Source organism: Zonotrichia leucophrys, chromosome 5 (genome assembly GCF_028769735.1).
Source record: "Zonotrichia leucophrys gambelii isolate GWCS_2022_RI chromosome 5, RI_Zleu_2.0, whole genome shotgun sequence".
Taxonomy (NCBI): Eukaryota; Metazoa; Chordata; class Aves; order Passeriformes; family Passerellidae; genus Zonotrichia; species Zonotrichia leucophrys.
In genome coordinates, this window is record NC_088175.1 from 20652749 (window position 1) to 20678282 (window position 25534).

A 25534-nucleotide genomic window follows, 5' to 3' on the forward strand; every position below is an offset into this window, starting at 1 on the left:
ATTATGACAACTGCTCTTACCCTATCATACATTATCTGATTTCTCAGATAAGCATTAAGGGATTAATAAGATTCAGAAATGTATCTTATTAATTATAAATCATATAATCATTTTAATGTGAATGTAATGTGTACCTAAATCAAATAAGGTCCTTTGACAGTCCATATCTCACCACATTCGAATTTATCTGATGTAATGTTGCTCGGCTCTCGACAGAGCTGTCAGGGACTAACTTTAGAGGATTAGACCTGTGCTTAGTGCTATGCACTGAGGGTAGACACCACTGGATTCAAGGACAACAAACGTGGAATACGTGACCCGCTCCTGCATCTGCCGGGGCCTGGAGTTTGCAGCTCGAGCAGCACCAGCAGCACGGACTGCTTGTAATCCCGTCAGGATTCACGACCTGAAGGGGAAAAACACAACCAGCACAAATTTTGCCTTTTTTGGGGGTGAAATGTGCCGGGTTCCAGCCGGAGCCGTCAGTCCCGCGCTGTGCCGTGCCGGGTGCTGAGCGGGCTCGGGGGGCACATCCCGCAGGGGCAGGCGCACACACGGACCGCGTCCTGCGGGCTCGGGGTCTCGGCCCGCGCTGCCCCCGTGGGGTGCGGAGGGGTGCAGTTGTGTCACTGTGTGTTACAGGTTAGCCCATTACAGTGTGTCTGCTTGTGCTGACTCTGGGGCAGCGCAGGTGGCCGCCGAGCAGGGGATGGCTCGGCACACGGACAGCGCTGCGGGGCTCGGTGGCATCGGTAACTTCACAGACACCGACTCCGGCACGGCCGCCCGGTCCCGCCCGGCTTGCCCGCGGGCAGCGCCTCTCCGCAACGTGACTTTGCTTCGGTTTTGGTTTCTGCGGAGGCTTCTCTTGTTTGTTTAGCAAATTCCGGGCGTGCTGCGTGTGTGAGCGGCTGCCTGCTGCTCGCTTCTCAGGAGGCATGAAAGCATGCTGCTCGGTCGGAACAGACCCAACAGCGACCGCGGGACCGTAGTTCGTGGCCGGCCGGTGCAGAGACAGTGTTACCGGCAAGGGGCACGCGGGGGAACGGCGAGTTTTGGTTTGGCACGAATTTTGTCACGGTTTGATCGCAGCTGTCTCGTGGTGGCACGAAGCCGCCGACGGTCCAGGAGGTGTTTCCTGCTACCAGAGCCAAGAAACCTGGAGGACCCTTTGGGATAGATAATTCAGGGAAGTGCTGTTTTGCTATGTAAACCTTTTGTAAAAGGTGCATTTCTCGCTCAGAAGAACTGCATCTGCCGCTTAATGCAACAGTTCCGTCTGGTGCTGAAAGTGCCGCTGCGGTAGGCGGAGGTAAGAGGCGGCCGGACAGCCCCGGCGGGGCATTGGCAAACTTCACTGGGGCTGTTCCAAGAGCTGCGGAGCGGCGGAGCAGGACGGAGCAGGGCGAGGCGAGGCGCGGGGGTCGCAGCCGACATGCCGGGGGAGAATTCCTCAATGGCGCTGCCCACGCCCACTCCGGGGGCGCGCGGGACCGCGGGCCACGCCCCCCGCGCACGTGTGGGAGCCCTCGCCGCGCGTTCCCCGCGGGCCGGCCCCGCCCCGCCCCGCGCGATTGGCTGTCCGGGCCCCGCGGGCGGGGCGATCGCGCCGCGGCGGGCGGCCCCTCCCACGTGCGGCGGCGCGAGCACACATCCCGCACGTAGCCGGCGCGTTAATCAGCGCGGGGCCATCTGCCGCCCTCCGGCCGGGGCGGGGGCTGCCCGTGCCCTTCCCGCCCGCCCCGGGCCGCTCCCGCACACTGCCGGGGTGCCGGCGGCGGCAGCAGCAGCAGCGCGGGGCTTCGGCAGCACCGCCGCTCCCGCAGCGCCGGGCCGCGGTGCGTAGCCGAGCCCGCAGCGGCGAAAGTTTTGCCTCGCCTCGCCTGGCGTCGCGCCGCGGCGGAGCCCCTGCCCGGCTCGGCCTGGAGCGGACGGCGGCCCCGCGGGCATCGCTTCCCAGCGCGGGCGCCGGCGGAGCAGCGGCGCGCCCGTCCCCACCGCGCCATGCCGCTGGGGCACATCATGAGGCTGGACCTGGAGAGAATCGCCCTGGAGTACGTCGTGCCCTGCTTGCACGACATCGGCTTCTGCTACCTGGACAACTTCTTGGGGGAGGTGGTGGGGGACTGCGTGCTGGAGCGGGTGAAGCGGATGCACCGCGACGGGGAGCTGGCCGACGGGCAGCTGGCCGGCCCCAGCCGCGGCGTCGCCAAGCGGCACCTCCGCGGCGACCAGATCAAGTGGATCGGAGGCACGGAGGAGGGCTGCGAGGCCATCAACTTTCTCCTCACGCTGATAGACCGGCTGGTGATGTACTGCGGGAGCCGGCTCGGCAAGTACTACGTGAAAGAGCGATCCAAGGTAAGGGTCCGCGGGGCCCCGACCTGCTGTCCGCCCGCGGCACCGGCTCCCAGCCGGCCCGACCCGCTTCGCAGCTGCCGCCGGGACCTGCCCGAAACTTTCCGCGGGCGCCGGCCCGTGCGCGTCCGCGCTGCCGGGGGTGCCGGCGGGGGCCCGTGGCTCGGGCAGTCCCCGGGGCCGTCCCTGGATGGCGGAGGCGCCGTGCCTGCCTGCGGGACTCCCGTGACCGCAGCCGCTCTCCAGCCTTCGCCGCCGGGTGCGGGGTCCCGCTGGAAGCGGGGCCGCCCCCTGCGGGTCCCTCGCCCTCGCCGGTGCCGGCAGCGCTCCGGGCCGGCTCCTCGCCGCTCCCTTGCTGCGTTTTCGCCGGGATTTTCGGCTGTCGGACCCCGTCCGGTCCCTTGCCTTTGCACCTGTGTGACACCGGCCGTCCCTTCTGCAGGCGGCTCCTCGCTCCTGGCCGGGTGCTGGAGCGGCTGCCCCCCCGCTTCTGGCTGTGCTCACCCCGGGTGCGGACAGGGTGGGACAGGCGTGCCCCACCGAACACGTCTGACCGTGACTGCGTTCCGCGGGGGAGCAAGCTCTCCGTTCTCTCCCTGCGAACGAACGGACCCGGCTCTGATCCGATTGTTTGGATGGTTCTCACATGTATTATCCTGAATAGTTTCGCGGTTCCAACTCTTGTCGCCGTTCTACAGCTGAAGAGATTATCGTTACTGAATTGAGTACGCACAGAATACGGGATGTTTAGTGGTTTGAGCATAGCAAACTTTTGTTTTAAAGAGATAAGTTGTTTTTTTCTAGGCTTTCTCAGAAATGGAGGCGACACTTGTATTATTAGTTCCTTTCCCAATGAAGTTTATTTGCACTTGCAATGACATTAGTGTGGGATAACTTGTCTTTTCTTTCCTTACCTGTTTTGCTACGGCTAAATGAGCTAGCTTGGAACTAAGTTTACTTTGTTGTCCTGAATGCTTATTTCTTTATTTCTGACTTGACATAGTACGTTTTCAAAAGGTCCACTGCTTTTAGAGTATGCCAGAAACAAAAACAATGAAACTTTTAAAAATGACAATAGGGAGAAATTAGGCATTTCTCTAGATCCTAACTTGCACTGGACTAAGGGCATGTGTGAGTGGTACTGCGATTCTGCCCTGAAAATGAAGAAAAAAGTACAGTGATGTTCACCAGTGACTTGGGAACACACTGAAACCTGTGCATACACCCCCACACGTTTACACACAGTAGTGGGAACAATAAAGGTTCCTTACTCTTTGCTCCATTGAATTACTGATCATCAGTTCAGTTAAAACTTGGGTAGGTATTTTTTTAAATGTGGGTGGGTTGGATTGTACTTATTCCTGTTGAGACCCTTGTATGAGGAGGCATAAATAACCATCTTGCCTTGGCTCACCTTAAAGGTCATCCCCATCCTTTCTCTGGGTGGTTTCTGTTTACCTGTTTACTGCTGAAAGTGCATTTCTGGTCAAGGGGGTGTGTGTAGGGGTGGATATTGTGTGTGTGTGTGTTTGGGGAGTTGCTTGAAAGTTGGATAGGAGTGAAAAGGAGGCTGTCCAGCCTTTTTACAAGGTATTTGTAAAACAAATCAACTGGATGAATGAAGGATGTTGGTGCTGGCTGGGAAGAAACATATTTTGGGCAGTAACTTTGGGTTGTAGAGATGACTTTAAAACGGAGTTTTGGTGTTTTTGAAGGCATTCTTGTACAAATAGTAATTAAAAAATAGAACAGAACTTGTTTTATAAATAGGCAGCAGGCTATTTACAATGAAGAAAGACTTCTGGCTCTTGTGCTTTAATGTGAAAGTTGTCAGACTCCAAACAGCACATGGAAGTGCTGCACAACAGTCTGGGACTGAAAGGGACTCAATATCTCAATACTGTTTATAAAACCAAATGCAGAGAAATTTTCATCAGATGTTAATGGTAACGAATCCTCTTGTTATAATAAGAAGTACCATGGGTATGTGAGGCCCTGGAACAGCAGCTGCTGTCTGTAACTGAGATGTGGGATGCCTTCAGCAGGAAGATTATTCCTGTGACTAACAACTGATTGCTACAGTGCATGCAGGTTCCCACATCGGTTTAAGACATTTCTCTTCCACCACAAAATCTTCACATTCTACTTTTCATCTGAAGTCTTATGAATGCATACACACAAATCTCAAATTTAAATCCAGTATTTTTATCTGACAGATTATGCATGTAAATGAATGCCCACAAAACTTTCACAGCTTAACATTTGTGGGGATGTGGGATGTTCATGGGCAACTGGACCAGAACATCTCAGTGGGACATGTCCTGTTGTAATTTATTGTTTTGGGATATTACTCAAAATAGATATTACTCAAAACTAAGAGGTAAGAACAATTTGTTTAAAATGTAAGCATTTAGGTACACGTTAACTCAATTTGTCATGGAAATGTGCTTATGTTGTATCAGCTCATCATTATTTAAAGGTTTATTCTTTTAATAAGTAGTATGACTTAAGTCTTCAGCCTAAGTGTTGGAAGAAGGCAAGAGATTTGCCTGGTAAATGAACTTAGTTCAGTGTGAAGTGCTTAATATTTTTGTAGCTACACAAACATAAGTCCTGAACAACTTTTGTCAAATAATTGAAATTTTCCTTTCAGCTAAATGAGAGAAACAAGTCACTTGGGATTGTGCTGTTGCCAAATTAATTTCAAGAGCATTTCAAGAGAGTTAAGATTGCATCAAAGAGAAAGAACAGAAGTAAAATTTTCAAGGGTGCTGGATATTCATAGGAGCTGCTGGCTGACATTTGAGGGCTGATCTTGAAATGTAACCTGCCATCTTTGCAGACCAGTCATACAAATATGTCTTTGGTGTAAGTTGAATTTTAAAATACTGGCTGGTTAAATGGACACAATACACTGCGTGTTGGTTTTTGTATTCTCATCAGCTAGTCTCCATTTTCTAGTAAGATAATAGAATGGTTCCACTTTTCTAGTAGGTAAATGACTAAGGACATCACTGAGGCATAATTGACCCAAGTTCAGTCTTCTCCTCAGAGTGAGAAGATTGATGTCCTTGTGCAGAGGGATGTTCTGGCCTGAGGACAGAAGTCACTCTGTTTTTGAGGACCTGTCACTACCCTGCTGGAGCTTTCCCTGGTGGAGAAGTGGGGGTGGGTGTTTGAGGTGAGCAGCAAAGCTGCAGCTCGCTCTGTGAGGCCAGTCACCCAGAGTGCCCTCTGGATCAGGTGGTGCTCCAGGGACTGCAGGTGGAAGGGTGATGTGCTGCAGCTTCTGGCTCCCCAGATCCCAAAGTTCTGTCTTGGGGTTTACTGGCATTTGCAAGGACTTGAGGGGAGTGCCCTGTAGGAAAACACTGTACTATAAATTTCTCCTTCAAGACTTGGGAAATGTTTTGGTCAATGTTTTGTCTTTGGAGTTTTTTGGGTGTTTTTTTAAGAGACTGCGGGGCCTGGGGGAATTTGGAAGTCCCTGATGTGAGGAGGCAGGGGACAGAGTATGGCAGGAGCCAGGCTGGCTGGCTGGTGGGTGGAAGTGTTAAAGCTGTGTTTGCAGTGGGATGTCTGCATAGTTCCTCTGCTGCTACGAGGCTGATGCCCTTGTCTCATTTTGCCCCTGCTGGAGAGGGGCAGCTGTCCCTGTGGCTGGGCAGGTCCCAGGGCAGTGCCAGCAGTGCCCGCTGCCCTGGGTACCCCAGCTGAGTCAGCTCTTGACGTGCTGCCAGCGCTGCCTGGGTCCTCACGCTGAGGGGTGGAAGGTGGAAGGTACTTTGAACTGGTGTGGCTGCACTCTCAGTGGACTCTGCACCTCCTGCTCTGAGTCACAGATACCCTCTTGGGTACCACCAAGGGCTGAAATCCATGTCAGGGCTGCCTCTGGGGACTTTGAGCCCATCTTGCACCTGCTGGACATCCGTGAGTCCTGCTGGTTTGAAAATAAAGCAAGAATTTGTAATCTTAGTAGTTGCTCTGTGCTGAAGGAAGCCTGTGACTGATGTTTTCAGCTCAGAGCAGAACTGCTCACATTGTGTCAAGTGTATGGCCTAAAGTTAAAAAATAAAAGTGTTTTGAATGTAAGATTAGTTAATTTAGAAGTCCCCATGGGATGTGAACCTTCTCAAAAACTTGCTTCCTCTGCTTGTTGGCATAACACCACCCTGGTGGACCCTCTCTAATGCTCACAGGAGAAGTAGGTCTTTTGGTAGCAGTTCATAGCTAGTGAGTGTTTGCTGGGAACCAGAGTGGGTTCTTGTGCCTATCAAATGATGGGGTGGTCCTAGGTAGGTTTTGAAATATGGTCTGCCTAGCAGGTTGTTACCAAGATTTCTGTTCCTGAAGATTGAAGAAATGGATGAGATGTTACAGCAGTAGTTTTATGAAGTCCCTTATGACTCGGGTAAGGAGGTGAGGTATTTTTGCATTTATATATGAAAAAAGAAAAGTGCTGTTCTATAACATTCAAATTCTGTCCTTTGCAATTAAAACACAGTGAAATGCTGAATTTTCTGACTTGAGGTACTGATTTGAAGAGTGTGATAACAGAAAACTCTAGCTAAAGTAGGCTGAAGAGCAGTACTGCCCCTTGAGATATACTGGTTTATTGTACTTACAAAGTATTTTTGGTACTTGGGTAGCAATGTGCCTTACAGTTAGTTTACAATGGGAGGTCTGATGAGCACTACCATCCAGAAGAAATATGCATAATTTCTTTCTTCTAATCAAATGCACATGTTCTGCCATAATGCATAAGTTCAAATCTGTTCTTCTAGCCAGCTGCCGGCAGAGTCCAGAGCCACTGGAACTGTAAATACAACAGACAAGTCATTTTATGATATGAAACTGAAGAATTCAGCATTGGCACAGATCCTAGTGTGGTTGCTTTGGCTCAGTGTCAAAGCTGATGTTTATATCTCTGTTTGTCAAGCAAGATTAGTTAGCCTGGTTAATTATACACAGGAATGTATAATTTTTACTTGACAATCAGATGAGTATAAACTTGGGCATATTAACACTTGTTTTTGTTCTTCATCAAATTATTCTCAATGACTTTTGAAACTTTCAGAAGAACTACTTCTCCGAAAGAGGCACTTGGAGAATCTTTTCGATAAATTCTTCTTTCAGCAGGGACAGAGGGTGTTGGAGAAATGGATCAATTTTTCACAGACAGTGATGGACATGTCTGCAAGTGGGTTCAGAAGCATGGGAAGCCTCTAGGGAATGGTGTTTGAGTTAATACTCAGGTGTTGAAGTTGCAAGCAGCTTGAATTCACTAGCTGTTTTGTATCCTCACTCTTAAAAACCTGACTGTAGTGTGCTCACAAACGTATTTCATGGTAGGCAGTGGCAAAAACCTGCTGCCTTCAGTGTGTGTTACACCAGGGCCTTTGGCTGCCAAGTGGCTTCTCTTGGTCCTCCTTTCCCCCTCTTGCCAGGGAAGTCTGGATCCCCCCAGTGACTTTTATCACACTGTGCCAGGAGCCTGTCCATGAGCTCTACAGCCATAGTCCCAGAGAAAGGCAGAAGGTGGTTAATCCTATGAATGAAGGGAAGTGTCAGTGCTCTCAGGCAATGTAAAGATATGAATGGTCTGTTTATCCTGAGTTTTGCATGTGTTTGTGGCATCAGGGCAATTTTTTTTGTTGTTGTCTGTAGTTTTACAGTCCAGCAGTTCTTAGTGAGTCTTGATAGACTCTGATAATTAGACAGTGGTGGCAGAGCAGTGAAGTTTTCCACAATCTCTCATACATTGGCCATGCATTTTCTGCAGTAACTTATTCATTGCTGTGCGTGCTCTGGTAGCAGTTCTTGCTGCTATCGTGTCAGCTCTTAGTGCCAGGGACCTGCAGAGGTTGCCTTACTGGTGTGCTGGCCAGAGCTTAATCACTTGCAAGCCCTAAACAGGTATGTGCCACTCAGTTTGCTTTTGTGTGAGGACCCATTGCTCACTGAATGCTGGTGTGACTAATACAGGGCATCAAGGCCTCTGTGTATGGGAGTGTTTGTCCTTTGTACCCACGGGGATGTGTGTGTGGCATCACAAGGTGCAGGATCCTTGGGAAAGCCACTGGGGAAATGACAAGATTCAGAGTTCAGCACCCTGTCCTGCTGAGCTTGCATTTTGGGAGGGAGGAGAGCTGGCCATGGAATCACAGAATCAATTAGTTTGGAAAAGACCTCTGAGATCATTGAGTTCACACTGTGACTGAACACCACTATGTCAACTAGACCATGGCACTCAGTGCTACATCCAGTCACTTCCAGGGACAGTGACTCCACCACATCCCTGGGCAGCCCATTCCAAATCTAATCACCCTTTCTGTAAAGAATTTCTTCCAAATGATCATTGCTATTAATATTTGTGTGCCTTTTCCCAGGGTAATTGTTAATGAATAATTCAGTCCATTTCATACAGTTCATTGCTAATACCAGTATATGTTAAAATGGACATTGATTCTTATAACACTGATGCAGGGCAGGAAGTATGCAGTAAAAGTGACCTATTACTTTGCATTAAAGATTCCAGCTGTGTTAATCCCAATGCCTTTATCTGATTTTACAGTAAACTCTTCTTTCTCTGACTTTCAAATTTATCTGGATGGTGGGTCAATGTAATTCAGACTTTTCTTGCATGTTGGTTCCTGGCAAATTTGCTTGATTTATTACATGGAAGTATTCTTTTCCATATTGCAGAGATATTCTTTTTAATTCTTTTTCCTGAGGTGGTAGTGGAACAGTACTGCAAGTCTTTCCCTTTTGCATGTGGAAAGGATGAGAGAGGGAAGAGAGAACCACAATGATCCAAGTGTGTATGCATTTTTAATTAGATGAATTTTTGATGTTTCCTGAACAAACTCAATACACTTGGAAGAGATCAATACTTTTATCAAATGTTTCAAATGTTTCAAGATGACTCTTACAAAGACAAGGTACTTTCTTTTTTTTTTTTTTTTTTTTTTTTTTTTTGAGGTAGTCACTTTTTTCTGCTCCTCTTGCAATTGGATTGAATTTTCCCATTGTGTAGCAGGCTGGGGGCAAGTGGTCCCTTGGCAGCAGCAGGCCCCATAGCACTCACCCATCTTTCCTTCCTTAGGAAGGAAAGCCTAGGAGGAAGTGTTACCTGTTTTACCTTCATGAAGGAGGATGTGTGCATACCAGCATGAGGGAATTTAAAGCACTGGGTTGGATTTGCCATGACTGTAATCCTTCTGTCACAAAGCTGAAGACCGAAACAACATTGTTAGAAAGCTGCCAACAACACATCTCCCTAAGCTTCTGTGAAAAGGCTTTATTGGTAAGGTTTATTAGTAGAGGAGCTCTTGGGAAGAGGTGTTTTGGAAACTGCTTCTGGTACCTGTGCCTATGGCTGATGGCTGCTGTGGTAGGCTTCAGGGTGAATAACTGATGCAGTGGTGCAGAACTTGGTGGGGCTTGACCGAAGATTTTGACTGATGCATAACACTATGAAACAATTTGGTTTAGACCTGGTATTGCTTTGAAAAGATGTTAGAGTGGGTCAGAAAAGCAAGAAGGTCTCTCAGTTCAGTCAGTGACGTGAAGTAAGATCTTGAAGGAGGTTCATGCCAAGTAAATAATCTATTTCTCACTGTTTAAACTGTTCACAGGCACATCATCCCATCAGCACACCACTTGTGATCATTCCTGTGAAGGATTTGGGGAGAGCTGTAAGCTCTGTTTCCCCTCCATCACTCACACATGTGCATCTAGTATCTGTCAGTGACAGAAAGGAGCTTTTTCCCCTACAGTCATTTTTCTCTTGACATTGTGCTTTGATAAGATTAGTAGGTGAAGAAACTTAGTGCCAACATGCCAAGCACTTAGTAGAAAGCAGTTGATTAAACAACCTACTTGCTGCTCTGATTTTTCACAAATAAAGTAATCAAAGAAATTTTTGCTGACCATAGTGGTTCCATGGAGGCTTACTAAATGTTCATGTTTAGCCACTCAGATAAAAATGAGTAGTCTAAATGGCAGGAGTACAGCATAGCACTCTGTCTGCACTGACTGGAAACAGCATAGTTTGTCCAAAGCTTTGCAGCTGGAAATGGCAGAGTAGCCATATCTTTTGCCAAACATCAGGAAATTGCATCCTGCTTTGTAGCAAAAAAGATACCCATTTTGAGTCTTGTGTCTATCTAGTTCATGTGAATCCTTTGGTCAAAATAGATAGTCTGTTTTCTGTACTTACTTTCTGGACCTGAAAATCCAAACAAGATATATGTCTGCATTTTTCCTGTCTGTAAGCCATAATATAATTAATCATTGCTTATGTTTTCTTGCACTGTAATTTTTTATACAAAGTGATAAGACAAATGTTTTTAAAACTCTGGCTCCAGTTCAGCAATTCACTTAACTACTTTTTCTTAAAGGCAGTTTCAGATCAATGGGACTTCAAGCACATATTCTGGTGCTTGTCTTAGACTATGCTAGAATATGTCTAGAAAACTGTAGGAAAAGTTGTGTATCTTGTGCCATCCCTGGTGTTTGTATAAATATTTTTGTTACATTTGAAATGCGGGTCATCTTTTATGTGCCCTCCTGGGAGGCAGCAAGGAGCCTCACGTGATGATATAGATAGTAATGATTTTTATCTGGCCTTCGCAACTGACTGTCTTATGGCAAACTTGTCCTAATACCATTAACAGTAGCACTCATTCCAGTAATGCATGCGAAGAGATAGGCGGTGTGTGGTGAGGAATGCCATATGGAATGGGAAAAGCCTGAGTGTAAGAACAGAGGGCTTTGTGCTGGTGGAGATTGGCATGGAGCTTCCTGACTGCCTTGGAACTCCAGGGAGTGAAGAGAGCTTCTTGCATAGCCATCCACACTGGCTATGTAAAAGGAAAAGCTTCACCATAAATGCTATAACGTCCTGCTGTTAACACATAAAAGCCATACAAGTAGATGTGCACAAACAGGAGAGAGTCCCCCAGAATGTATTGATAACTCTGTTCTTGACAATATTCACTAATGTTTCCACCTCAGTAAGTTAACTGACCCTCTGTCATCTGCTGTATGGAGCATGTGCATGGTGTCTCTGAAGCAGCCCAACAGGAAGGATCACTGCCTGGTTCACTGTTTTACAGACTTCCTCCTCATGAAGGAGCAGTGAGAGGATTTGTGAACTCTGGTCCTCATTGCCAGATTTGGTGTAATTCAACATTTCATGATGGTCAAACACTGAAGTCTCAAAGTTGTGCATTTTACCAAGGTATTTGATTGCATAACTTGATGTTTAACTGGTGATGTAAAGGCTCAGTGCAGTCTCACATTTGCACTGATTATTTCTTGGCAAGAGTGAAAGTGTAGTTGACATGATTTTTTTGTTTGTTTCTTTACACTTGGATGTAACTGAAACAAATATTTTTTTCTTTGCTGGCACTTGGTTAAAAGCATGTTTCACTATTTACCATCTGTAGAAGCTACTGCTGCTAGTTATAAGCTGTATTAGTACAATGTTTTGGCTGCAGTTAGAAAAGGCTCTAGCTGTGCCAATGCTGACCAGAGCTACAGGCAGACACAGTACCTGCTTGACCCTCACACTGAAAAGGGCATATGTAACCCTAGAGCTCTGCCTTCCCCTCAAGTATCTGTCCTGCCTTCCCCCTCTGTGCTTTCCACCACAGAGATGCATTTGTAGCCCATATCTCTAGCAAAGCCAGTTGCAGGGCCCCCACCAGGTGGTTTCCTACCCCTGCTGTTAGCACAGCCTGTCATGCCTATGCAGCCACAATCTCTCATCTCCATCCCAGGGCAGAGACAGGGATGAGGGCTGCCTCCTCTGGCTGCCCAGGCAGCTCTGCCCTGGGACAGCAGCCTCTGTCCAGCCTCCAGCTTGGCTCAGCCTTGCCTTCCTCTGGGGTGGCTCTGAGTACGTACTGCTCTTGTCACACGGGCTGCCAGAAGAAAGATTATGGAGAGGAAGAGGAAGAAGGAGGGGAGTAAGCCAGAAAGAACGCTCCAAGCTTTCTGCGTCCTCAGGAAACATCCTGAAGTCACACCAGAGAGTCTGCCTCCCTTGCTCAACAGTTGCAGTGCTTCCTGCAGAAACTACCTTAGGTGCCACAGAACATTATTGCTCTGAGACTCAGTCCTGAGCTGGGCCTTGAGAAATCTCCCAAGGGCTGCTGCTTCAGTGAGTTGTGGTGGTGGGAATGACTGGGTAAGGTTCCAGAGGGGGCTGCAGCAAAGCAGAGCAGCAGGTGTGAGCAGGCTGAAACCTGCCAGGCATGGATGTGTCCCTGTGCAGGGCCACTGCCCCAGCAGGAGAGTTGAAGCCTGTGTCAGTGGCCACAACAGAGCTGGCCTTTAGCTTGGTCTCTTCTGTCAGGTGGTGGCAGCATAAATCCACAGGAGACACTTGACCAGTGGACAGAGGGAAGTGGGAATTCAGCAGTCCGTGTTCAAATCCAAAATCTAATGTTGTCCATGTTGCTAAGGAGCAGACTTCCTTGTTCAGGAGATGAGAGCTTATGTGGATATCTCTGAGACATGCAGATGTAAGGCTGGCAGTCAGTTTGTGGTGTGTGCATGTCTGTCTGTGTGTGCTTGCTTTGCTCAGAGTTGCTGAGTGTCTGTCCACTCATACCTTAGTGGTGTAAGTACCAGCTGTGTACGTGGTGGAGAGGAAAGGCACTAAAACACTTAAGATTTATTTGGTTTTTTTACCAATAGGTTTTATTGCCTAACTTTAGAACAGGTGCACAGTTTGATTATTACAAATTTCCCTTGAATCTGAATATCTTGTTACCCTTCCTGCATGGAAGGATGGTGTGCCACTGAATACACATCTGTCCACTTTAACTGAGAGATTACACTGCTGTAAAGTGCACCTGTAGACAGAGCAGTACAACTTTATGTGCAGGCAAAGCCTTAGAGGTAACGAACTACACATTATTGAATCGTAGTAGAAATTATTTCTGATGGTAATTTGTTTTAGATAATTTTAATGGGTTTTACACTTAATTATTCATTCAAAATCTTATGCAGGATACTGTTATCTAGGCAAGTCCTCTGTAAAGGTATGGGTGAGCAAAAGATGTGTGGGTAGTGTGATGGCTTCCTTCCAAAATTAACATAGGAGATAACTGGTCTCATCAATTAGCATTAATTTGGTTTTACTGCTGTGATAACAAGCACTTAAGAACGTTGATCTCTCTGTTTATGCAGCACAGCGATTCTTAGCAGCCTCAGGAGCCCAGATGGCTCTGACAGGGAGGACCCTTGAGGCCTATTTGGGGTACCTGCCAAGTGTGGTGGTGCTTCTCTGAACCCTGCGTTCCTCTCTGGCAGTGAAGGGTGTTTTTCCCTGAGCCAGAGGGGCAAAGGAAAACATCTCCCCCAGTGTGGTACTGCCTCTGCTTGGTGAGATCATGTGGGGTCACAAGAGGCATCCTGGGTGGTGGCCTCAGGACTGTTGTTGGCAGCTGGGGCCTGCTGTCCCCTTGGCACACCAAGGTGGTGGCTCATCACCTCTGCCTGCCAGCCTGTCCAGGGCTGCCCTGATGAGCTCACGGGAAGGGTTTGAAGTGCTGCATACCGAATGTGAGCTGATAAAAGTCTTGTGGGCTCTGCTGCTCACTTGCCCTGGGCCCACAGGCTAAAAATAAATGGGTAATAAAAAGGATGTTGGCAGCTCAGGCAGCTCCAACAGCAGCAAAACTTTGGCTGTGTTGTGGCTGTCTTTCCTGACCTTTATTAGTACAACCACAAGAGCATCAAAATATGCAGTTATTTAAATGTTGCAAACAACAACAACAAAGTTGTGTAATCCTCTGGGTGACTAGTAGCAGAACTGAAAAGGTCTGGCTTGCTGATGAAGAATGAAAGGCTGGAATATTTCAGGAACTGAGAGATTATCTTTCTACCCCACAGATGAGGAATGTTCCACCCTGGGAGGATGTGTGTGCTGGTTACCAGGCTTTTATTCCCTGCTGAGAAACTGAACATACAGGGACAGTCCTTACAGATTTCCTTAATGAGCTTGCACTTATTTATGAATTTGCCTTTCTGCGGGGGTGGTGCTTGTCACCATGTCCCCCAGGGCTCATTACAGGGGATGCTTTCTCCATCTGCATCAATTGCTTGGGATGCTTTCTCATTAGTGCAGCTTGGCCAGGTTTGGTTCTTTGGGGAGAGGAAAGGACTGAAAGAGTTTTCTGGGTGATGAAAGAGGGCTTCAGCAAAAGGCAAAAATAATCCTAAATGTAATTAGGCAGCATTTTTTTTTGAAGTGTGGGAGATAAGCCTCTGTGCCTGAGTTCGCAGCGCGGAGGGAGGGACAGCCCAGTAAGAACGAGAGGCGAGAAGTGCCTGAGCGCCTGTGTGCCGCTGCCTGTGTGGGTTCCTCGTGTCTGAGGCGCTCTCTGGAGCGGAGTTTGCATTCGCTGTGTGCCGCTGCTTGTGTGGGTTTCCCGTTGTTCCCCCAGCCCGTGTGTGTGTGCCTGTGTGGGTTTCCCGTTGTTCCCCCAGCCCGTGTGTGAGGCGCTCTCGGGAGCGCAGTTTGCCTCGCTGGCCGTGGCCTCACGCTCCGCACGTAGCACTGTCGCTAAGCCATCACCCCGCTGGCCCCCAGCCAGCGCTCCCCGGCGCAGGGCGGGCGGTCTCTCTAAACTCAACAGCCTTTATTGATACATCCACGCACTGCGCATGTTTACAGCTGCTAATTGGAGACTTAATCTGAGTATCCTTGAGTGAACTAATTCACTGGCAATAGCCTTTCAAGTTCGAGGTCCTGCCGTGCTGGTGTGCCCGCTCTGCACAGCGCTGAGCGCCTCTGGAGCGGCGCTGCCGCCGTGTGCGTGCGAGGCACAGCAAGCGGTGACAGCCCCGACCAAAGCGTGGTTTTAGGTCAGAGGAGGATGTAAAATAAGAATCTTGTCTGATTTTGTGTTTGCAGAAGACGAGAGAAGCATTTGAAGTAGTGGAGAAAAGTGTTAATTGACATGCACATAGGCTTATGTAGATTTATTAAGCATACAAGAAAGGAGGCTAATTGTTTTAATTACTACAACAGGCAAAGATGCTCGTTGCAAGGACAGTTGTGCTCCTATGGCAGTTTCAGATTTGTTTCCTTTACTTTTAGTGTTCTGTTTTCTCCTTGCTGTGACCAGAGGCTGAATACAGAGAATTTGGGTGGTGGTCTGAAAGCAGTGTTAGTTTCCTTGGCTTTTTCAAAAATGTGAGCCATGTAGACAGTATACAGTGGTAAATGAATGCCTGGAACTCTCTTGCCCTTGGAAACCTGGAGAACTACTTCCATGGTCAGATCCTTTCAGAGTTTCTGAATTGTCCCTTGACTTTAGGATCCTTTAGGATCCCAGGAGGTATCCAGCAGTGGGATCAGCTCAGCAGAGCTCGCTGCTGCATCCAAAGGCTGGTTCCCAAATGCTCCCTCCTCTCTTGACACTTGCAGGTGGCTGCTGCCCACATGAGGCACAGCTGTTTCCTGCCTTCCCATTTCACAGTGGCACTGCTCTGGCAGCCAGCTTGAACTTGAAGGGCATCCAGATTTATTTCTAAGTGTGTGTTCTGTTAAGGAAAAAAAAAGTAGTCACAGGCTGAACCAGTCCTTCATATTAATAGGGTATGAAAAACTAAATTTTGTTGCCAGTCATAAGGAAAACTTCTTAAGCGCCATCACAGATTCATTTAACAGGGAGCTCATTTTTAAAGCAGCATCAATCTGTGATCTGTTTTCCTTACAGACACCTTCCGTAAGATTTGAGAGCTTATTAGAGGCTCCTTGAGCTACAACTAGATAACATGCCAATCACCAACAGCTGTGTGGCATGGAGCTAATCCATGAACAGAGCTTTCATGGGTAGTTCTTTTTTTCTACCCTTAGTTCTTAAAAGAAATTTAACAAGCGGGGACAGTTTTCCATCATACAGTAATCAGCATATTATCAGGTAATAAAAGACTTCTGGTTGGTCAGCAAAAATAAATCAGTGTCTTAGCATTTTCTTCCTGCAGATGAGAGAATAGTCTTTCCCACAATTCCCATCCTCAGGTTGTTTCTCAAAAAATTCTTTTAAAAAGTCCTTTTATGTACCTGTAAGCAACAAGCAAGCTGTGGTGCATTCAAAAGACTAAAAAAATAAGAAAGGAGAGATGAGGTTTCAGCTGCTGGAAGATCTGAATCTAATGATCAGGCTTGCATGTGAGCAAGAAGCAAGTACCAGACCACCTGGTGAAAGTGCTATCCATGGAAAAAGGATTTTTTTACACAGTTACACGTAATAGTTTGATTAAAGACTGGTCACCAAGTTATGGTGAGGAAATGAGGAACCAGTTTCTCATGCATTATGAGAAAAATGCTACTGAAGCCCATTTCATGTGTTGCTTGATTGAAATTAGCAGACTTTTACTCCCTCTTGGAACTGGTGATTCCCTTTCCAACAGGCACTAAGCTAATGTTTCTGATTTGTTGGTGTTTCAACATAATTTTTCCCCCTCTGTTCCTTCCCATCTCTATAGAGTATTAAGTTAGATCAATGTTCCCAGTTCATGCTTCAGTATAGTAGTTGAATATTTTAACTTTCATAAATTCAAACAAACTAATATTTAATAATGTTCATGAATATTTCATACTTAACCATTATAAGCTATGCAGCACAAAACACTTAGGTGCAATTGGGTGCAATAAGAAATTACTTAATACCCCATAGTGTTTATATGTCAGTCAAGCCTCAACTGAGAATCTCCTGCCTTTGATCATGAAATGTCAGACTACTCATGTTCTTTTAATGTAGAGCATGCTGGGTGCTTTTCCCTTTCTGGATGTAAAGACTGTGCACATCTACGTGCTAGAATCAGGTTGAGCACAATATATATTCAAAACTAAGACAATCAGGTGAATCCTGGTAGTCCTAATACCCTAGAGGACTGATCAAAAGTGATTTTTGTTTGCCCTCAAGTTCAGACCTGAGAACCACATATTGGGCTGAAATTTGGGACTTTCTGACCTGGTGTCTCCACTGCTTCCTATTCAGTACTGTTCATTTCCACCTACAAACATCTTCTATCAGAGATATTTTCTGAAATGTTCTGTTCCACATATCAGGCTGCTCTAGCATTGCTTATTTTGTAAATCATGTCTCACAGCATGATCCTGGCCATCAGCTAAGAGAATTTGTTTTTCTGCTTGCTAGAAGCACTGGGAGGCAGGGAAAAATCCTCTCAATGGAACAGTTGTTTTTTATCTGCCTTCAAACTTTACTAGCATCTTGCAGTTTGACTTGCAGATTTCTCTGCCTGACTTGAGTGTAATACATAGACTGAATGATAGATAACTTATTTTTGCAAGCTTCTGTGCAGTGTGGAATTTACTGACGATTCCTGGGTCCTTCCTAAAGCTGGTAATTGCTGTGTGTTTAACTTGTGGTTGATTTGCACCCTGTTGGGAAAGCTAACATCCCTGAAAATGACAGAGCTGAAGCTTTAGTCTTGATGATTTGCTTTTCATTTTCCAAGTTTTGTAGGTTTAATTTATGACTGTTGACTAGACTACCAGAGCATTGGTCTTCATGTGGTGGTGTGTGTGACTCCAAAGGCATGCATCTGGGTATCAGTTTTTAACTATTCAGCTGTAGTGTAAGACAAACTCTTCTTTTTTAACTTAAAAAAAGGGAGTGTTGCAGAAATTTTCTGAGTGCTTATACTGGGAAGTTAAGCCAACCAGCAGCCATTGTAATAGAATGTATTGGAAAAGCAGAAATATTAGGTAGATTCCTGCTCATCACTGCCTGCTATAGTAAGTTTGATTAGGTTTGAAGATCATCAATGAAGAGAGGACTTGCTTCCAAAAATGGAGTGTGCTCTTCTGGACACAATAGCCAAAAGTGTAGGAAACATTTTTAACTAACATTCCACGTGCACACCTGGTAAATGGTTTGATTATTGTTATCGAGCCTCTGGCTTTTGTAGCTGGACTGTGCACTAATCTGGCAGATACCAGTGTTCACAAATTACCTAAATTAAGTCTGGGTCACGCATCTCATCTCCTGTTTCTTGTTTGCTTTAAATGATTCCAAAAGTACTGCTAACAGCTGGAATCCCTGCTGAGGCCAGCTTGATCTGCTCTGGAGCTGCTCCAGCCATTGCTCTGATAAGGCTTCATATCATTTCAACAGTCTCTAGGAGGACCAGAATGATTTCCCTTCATTGTTTAAGGTTTCATTCAAATATTCACTGTGCCAGGAAAAAGGATATTTCACTTCTGCTTTTCTTCTTTTGCTACTGCTACTAGAAACTTTTTTCTCTTTGCTTTTCTGAAAGTTAAGCTGTAGTGTGGCCCATGCTTTAGGATTCTGTGGGAATTGTTCCACTTAATCTCCAGGGATGGAGTGTTGCAGTTGCAAAAGGTGCACACTGTAAATAAATAAATTATGCATCAATGCTGGAGACAAAGCACATGTTCTAAGGGAGCATATTATGTGGGGGAGGCCAGGGGAAACTCTGGCCTTTTGCCTAGATTTCCATAGTAAATAAAGCACCTAAATCCCTTTCAGGGTCTGCAGTTCCGTAACTTTTTGTTTGTGGTGTTAAAAACAGTAGTAATATTGGATTGATTTTTGGGCAGTTCAGTAATCTTGGAGTAATGTCTACTCTCCAAAGAGAGACTTAAGGCCACCATAATTTTGTGTTGTACATTGACTTCAAATTAGGTACTGTTGGCCAGTGAGGTTCATCCATCCCCTGGTGTGGTGAGCAGGGCTGTGCTGAGCTGGCACTGCAGGTGCCCATTCCCCTGGCAGAGCTGTGCCACATCCAGCTCCAGCACTGCCCTCCTCCCTGCCCCTCTCTTTGGTAGGTTGGGTTTGCAGGGAAAGGTTTTGGTAGCTGAGAACCCATCAGGGTTTTTTTGTGAGAAAGTGCCAGAAGCTTCTCTCATGTCCGACAGAGCCAATGTCAGCTGGCTACAAGATGGACCCACTGCTGGCCTAGTAGAGAACTTGGGAGTGAAGTTGAGCTTGGGAGGAAGGGAGGGGTGGGGGGAAGGTGTCTTAAGGTTTGGTTTTATTTCTCACTATCTTACTCTGATTTGATTGGCAATAAATTAAATTCGTTTCCGCAGCCTGCGACAGGTACTGGTGGGTGATCTCTTCCTATCTATCCTTATGAACCCATGAGCCTTTCATTACACTTTTCCCTGCTCAGTTGAGGAGTGGAGTGATTGAGTGGCTTCAGAGGCACCAGGGTCATGTTTCCCAGCGTGTGAAGATCCTGTTTTACCCAAGGTTGCTATTTTAATTGTTAGACCTGATGCAGCTCACAGCATGTGGGATGGCTGAAGGTGCCCCTGCATGAGGTGCTGTGCTAGTAACTGGGATGGGGAATGCACAAACTGGGTTATCCCCTCCAGTGAGGGCCCGGCTTCCTCAGACCATTATTACATTGCAGATACAGCTGACTTGTGGTTTCCACCAGACTTGTGCCCTTAACATGTTTTGAGCACTGAGCTGTAGACCGGCCCTTACTGCTGTTATCAGGCTGATAGTGAAACGTAGTGCAGCTCTGGAGCCATTTGTTACAGCAGAATGACAACAGAGCAGACAGGATCTACAGCAAGGCATCTACCTGACTGCTAGGCGTATGGAAGAGGGCTTATTGCTTGGAATTAAAAGTATTTGCTTTTGTTTAGCATAATGTCCTGACCCTGCAGGCCACTAGTCTGTCGGCACCTTTGGCCTGAGGTGTGGAGAGCGGGCCCTGGGGCCTTACTGCTGCCTGCAGGTGCTCTTCTGGTGCTTGTTGTGGGGAGGAAAGTTAATTTATATCTGGCTGACTCCTGTGGATAGGTTTTGTTCTTGGTAGCAGAGGGTTTGAGGGATCCACTGTGCTGGCTGGCAGTGGCTTCTGTGCTGGTGTTTGTTGGCACAGTGAAATTTCCTTGTTGATTAAACCAGCATGTGCTGTACTGTACCTGGTCATGTCCCATGAGAACAGCATGCCTTTCACATGTGCTTGCAAGAAGAAAACAGGAATTCTGGGGTTCCTAGATAAAAATTTCTTAGTAAAGCCTATACTGTCAATCTCCAACTATCAATTACATTATAAATGGTGCATATCAGATCATTGGAGCAGGTCATGCAAAAGGTGCAAAATCATATCCTTGTTCTGTGGCACAGGCATGTAAAATACTGGTATATGTGAAGTTAGGGTTTTATTGTCTGAAAGGATGGAAAAGTAGGTGGGTAAAAAACTGATTGGATGGTTGGACTTGGAGGGTCATGGTCCATCAATAGCTGGAGGCTGCTACCAGATGGGGCACCACAGGGATCTGTCATGGAACCTGTTGTGTTAAACACACACCTTTATTTATCTGTAACCTGAAACAGATGGCAGAGTGCGCTCTTCAGCTGTGCAGAACACACCAAACTGAGAGGGACCAGTTGATGCCCTTGGGGGCAAGGCTGCCACTCAAAGGAAACCAGATAGGCTGGGGAGACAGGCCAGCAGGAGCCTTATGAAATTAAACTTGGGCAAATCTGACTCCTGCCCTGGGGAGGAGGAGCCCCTTGGTACAGGCTGGGGGCTGCCAGAAGCTCTGCTCCCCAGAGGAACCTGGGAACCCCCAGCTCATCCTGGTGGACAGTGAGCTGAACTTTAGCCTGTGATGTGCTCCATGCACAAGTTGTTTATGGTAGCACAGCACACAGATTGAGGAGTGATAATTGCAGAACCACATCTGAACACTATCTGCAGTTTTCCAGCTGAACTTAGTCCATCATTTCCCATCACTCTTGCTGCTAATTACTGGCAAGCAATCTGGAGATGTCAGGGAGTAGGAACAAGACCTCTATTGCAACAGCTTTAGGGGTGATCAGCATCACTGCCAAGTAGCCCCAATAATGATGAGTGACTGAGACACTGAGTGAAAGATATAGTACCCTACCAGCAGTCTCACCTGCTCTTGCCTGCATTCTGCTTAGGCTGCTAATTAAGTCAACTAAGTTTAATATGTTTTTACTGTAAAAACCTTTTAAGACCTGTTGATTGCCGTGTGGTTTGGAGTAATTCATGTTAGGCTTATCTTATCATTCAAGACGAAATTTAAACCATGAATTAAGTGATTGTGTCAGCAAGTCTGAAGATGATCAAAGAGAGAAATGCTCTGAATGCTATTTGGTTAGTTCTGTGGCTCAGTCCATGAAAGCAAACATGCACTGCCCTGTGCAAACACAGCACAAAGGAGCTGCAGCTTTTTGCACACTTCGCTCTATGGAGTTTTACCAGCACCTCTTGGGGACCACTCACTTTGAGTTGCACACAGGGGTGTACATGACAATGACTGGAAGATACGAATAGAGGAGGATGGTGGTAGTAAAGCATGACATCCTGGGATGCTTTCTACTTTCATTATGACTGGAAAATCTGTTTTGCAATGACTGCTTATCTGTAGAAACCCAAGCAAATTTCAGCTGAAACTGCCTCAAAGTCACGTAGCTTATAGCAAGCTTGTACCATGCGTACTAGTTCTCTAGTTTCACTTTTTTCCCTTTTATTTTACTGTATATATTGTGAATTATAAGGGTGTTTATTTTCCAGTTTTGAATTTCACACTGGCTGAGCTGTCCTGTGAAAAACACTTGTGCAAAAATACCTTCAGGTGATGTCTGCTCTAGGTTTTGGATTGATAATCTGAAAAGTAGTGAGCCAAACTGGTAGTGGGAGGATGCTTAGCAAATTAAAACTGAAGGTGGATATCTTGTAGGATTAATTATTTTACAATCTGTATGTTTCAGGCTATGGTTGCTTGCTATCCTGGAAATGGAACTGGGTATGTTCGTCATGTGGACAATCCAAATGGTGACGGGCGCTGCATCACCTGTATTTATTACCTGAACAAGAACTGGGACTCCAAGGTGAGTAAGCCATGGGGTTGAGGCACAAAAGGAAGGAAAAACTACTTCAGAAGCAGAGCTCTGGAGCTGTCTGTTGTTTCTGTGAACTCTGATGAACTTCTGAGCTGCTGGTCCATTCTTCATCTCTTCTTTTTTTTTTTTCCTGTCTGTTTTTGGCAATGCTTTGGAAGTAAGAATGTGAACAGTTTCGTTATCGTCCTCTCTCATTCTACACACATACTGTTTTGTTGCTATAGGATAAAGCTATAAGCACTGGCCTGTATGCCTTTAACACTTTGTTTAGAGGAAACAGCAGAAAAAGAAAATCAATTCACTACAGAATAAGTGGATTGTGGGAGCAGAGTAAAATGACAGCCCAAATTTGTGACTTTATCATTCTTGATACTTCAGGCTAACCTGCAGAAGATATTCAGGCAGTTCCCTTTTCTTATTTATGAAGCAGTGGGGCTTAGGAAGAGGAACAAACGTGGTTTGATTCCACCAGTGGGTCTCATGACTGGGTAGAACTCTTGTTCCTGCCTGTATTACTATAAGGCAGTTAAGTCACCCCTGAATGTGCCATACCTTTAAATTAGAAACAAAAGAGGAGTTTGTAAAATTGCAGAATGTCTCTTTTCAAGTCTGTTGTCTGTTGTAATGCACCACAAATGTTCATGAGGGTTATCACTTGAAAATTGTACAATGTTGTTTGCTTCTCTAACCTCTTTTTAAGACAATATGCTCTTTAAGAATAGGTAAATACTATGAACCCTAATAAGCGAGTTCAGATACAGAGACAATGTGATTGAAAAATGCAGTGTTGCAGAAAAGCACATCTTGTTACAGAGAGTATGACAGTGAAACATCTCAATGTAATAAAATGAAGGAGGAGATGTGGGAAGAAATGCAAATATCCAGTTTATTTTGTGCATTACACCCTTATCCAAATAGTGCGGAGGCACCCAAGTGAGCACCAAGAAAAGCTAACTGAAATTCAGGGCACTGATGGACTTTATTATGTAGATGTGATGGTGATTTTATGTAAGTGTATGCTGGAGGACATGCTATATAAGAGTATAATAGTACTGGGCTTTGAAAACAGCCATGTGCTTTAAACCTGGCTTAGCAGTTTCTCACTGAGGTCTGCGTGTGACGTGGAGGTACCACATCAGGTTGGTGCTGCACTGCACTCTGTGATGCAGCATTAAAGTCTCCAAAGAGCACTCTAACAGCAGCAGGGTGAGGCAGGGTTCATCTTCATCTTTTCTTGAAGTTTCTGGAGTGTGTGCAGATCACCAGACCTTTTTCCTGAAAATTGTGGCACGTGGAAAGACAGAAATCGTATGGTAGAAAAATCAGGCTGTGTTATGAGTAGGGAAAACGGTGGCTGGGATCTGTAATGCATTTGAGAAGTTTTACAAATTTAACAATAAAACAGACTTCACTCTTCCTGAGGCGTAGAATTTAACTCCTAAGTGATCAGGCGCATCGTCTGACATACTGTGAGCAGTATCTAACAATTGTTGGGCAGAGAGCTTGATCTCAGACTGGTCAGGTAGAGCAGCTTGTGGTATTCAGTGGTTCTAGAAATGTGACTGGAAGCTCAGAAGTTTCCCAGTGTTTGCTGCAGGGCTGGTGTTAACTTATCTTCGTTCATTTGCTTTAGACAGAAGCTTAAGCTGAAACATTACAGACTGGTAAAACAAAGTGGCCAAGAGACACAGTAAGGTTTTCCAGTGTTGTCACGTAGGTGTCACATTTATCATTAGATGTTTATACCCCATTTGTTAGGTGTGGAGGAGAGAGAAATAAGTTGTTTTTCATGTGAATGTGTGGCTGTTTATATGTGCAAAAAAACAATCTTTCCTTTTCTTTCAGCTGCATGGTGGAATTCTTCGAATATTCCCGGAAGGAAAGTCCTATGTAGCAGATGTTGAGCCGATTTTTGACCGATTACTTTTTTTTTGGTCAGATCGAAGGAACCCACATGAAGTCCAGCCTTCTTATGCAACCAGGTAAGTACCATATTTAATATTGGTTTTTGGCTAGGAAAAACCCCAGAGCATCTCTTCTACCAGTATTTTAATCCAAAATTATGGCCATCGTGTTTAAATACATGTGCATAAAAAATAGACAGATGTTGGGTGAATTTCCTGGTTTTGAGTCATTGGGAATTCTCTCATTAAGTAAGGAGGAGCAAGCTCAAATGATATATTTCCTCATGTGTTGGAAAAAAAGGCCCTTAACCATTAACAGGAGAAATCTTCCAAGCTGGGCATAGCTATTTAGCTGGGAGGTGCTGGGTTATTCTCTTGCCCTTGTAACACTATAGGGATTGTTGGGGCTACCATCTGTCAGCAGCCTGTGAAAAGCTGATGTGACGCAGGGCAGCCCCCAAGCTGCCTACAGGCCTCCCAGAAGAGAAAAACATGCAAAGGTCTGGAAGCTACTTTTGCCCTCTGTTACCAGGGGCCGTGCTCTCTTTTGTGCCTCCAGCAGAAATTCTCACCTATATTTCTATCTGACTTGTTAAAATATGCACTAAAGTGCTGTCTGTGTTTGCCTCTAAAGATGTGTCACTTTCATTCTACTTTTTTAGTCTACTAATCCAGTTTTGATTTTGCTTTCTCCATGAGCATAAAAGTGCAGTGCTGTATTTTAATATCAAAAGTGGAAAGACATGCAAGATTTCTTTATTTTATAGATATGCCATGACCGTGTGGTATTTTGATGCCGAAGAAAGAGCAGAAGCCAAAAAGAAGTTCAGGAACTTAACTGGTATGATTTTTTTATAAATGTTCACTAGAAAGAATTTAATGCATTTTGGTATTTCCAGAGTCAGAGATAGACCAGAAGTGGTTCTGTAGCTACAAGCATATGTAATGCATATTTAGGAAGCTTTTTCTCCTGTTATTGCTAGTCAGTTATTTTTTGCAGGTGGAGAAGTTGTGACAGGAGATCAGGCCTGGCCCTAGAATCCCTGATGAACAAAATGGGGAGAATGGGAGAGACAGTTTCTGATTTGACTCTCAAATGACTGACATTTTTTTCCTACCCTAGGTGGCTACTCCAACCACAGGGAGTCAGCTGTTCTTTTGTTGTTTGGGAGGTGTATTTTGCCTCCTCCAAACCCTGTTTAGTACAGTGTTTGGACTTTCACAGACTGTTTAATAATTGTGTTCTCCAAATGTTCTGAATGAATAGGGTCTCCTGTACTAGTGAAGGGCCGAAGCCCACAAAGGGGTGACCCAGCTTTCTAATGGCAGCCACCCTGCACTGCTGCAGTAATGGCTTAT

The 25534-nt window shown here is 46.0% G+C and overlaps 1 protein-coding gene across 1 annotated transcript in view; it reads left to right on the plus strand.

Moving 5' to 3' along the window:
* The first annotated feature begins 1684 nt into the window (after nucleotides 1–1684).
* Nucleotides 1685–25534, plus strand: part of EGLN3 (egl-9 family hypoxia inducible factor 3) — a 28007-nt gene continuing 4157 nt past the window's right edge. The window contains exons 1-4 of the mRNA XM_064714849.1: nucleotides 1685–2361; nucleotides 22140–22259; nucleotides 24117–24253; nucleotides 24943–25016. Coding sequence (XP_064570919.1) covers nucleotides 2005–2361; nucleotides 22140–22259; nucleotides 24117–24253; nucleotides 24943–25016 — 688 coding nt within the window. The 5' untranslated portion in view covers nucleotides 1685–2004. The remainder of the gene's footprint in view (nucleotides 2362–22139; nucleotides 22260–24116; nucleotides 24254–24942; nucleotides 25017–25534) is intronic.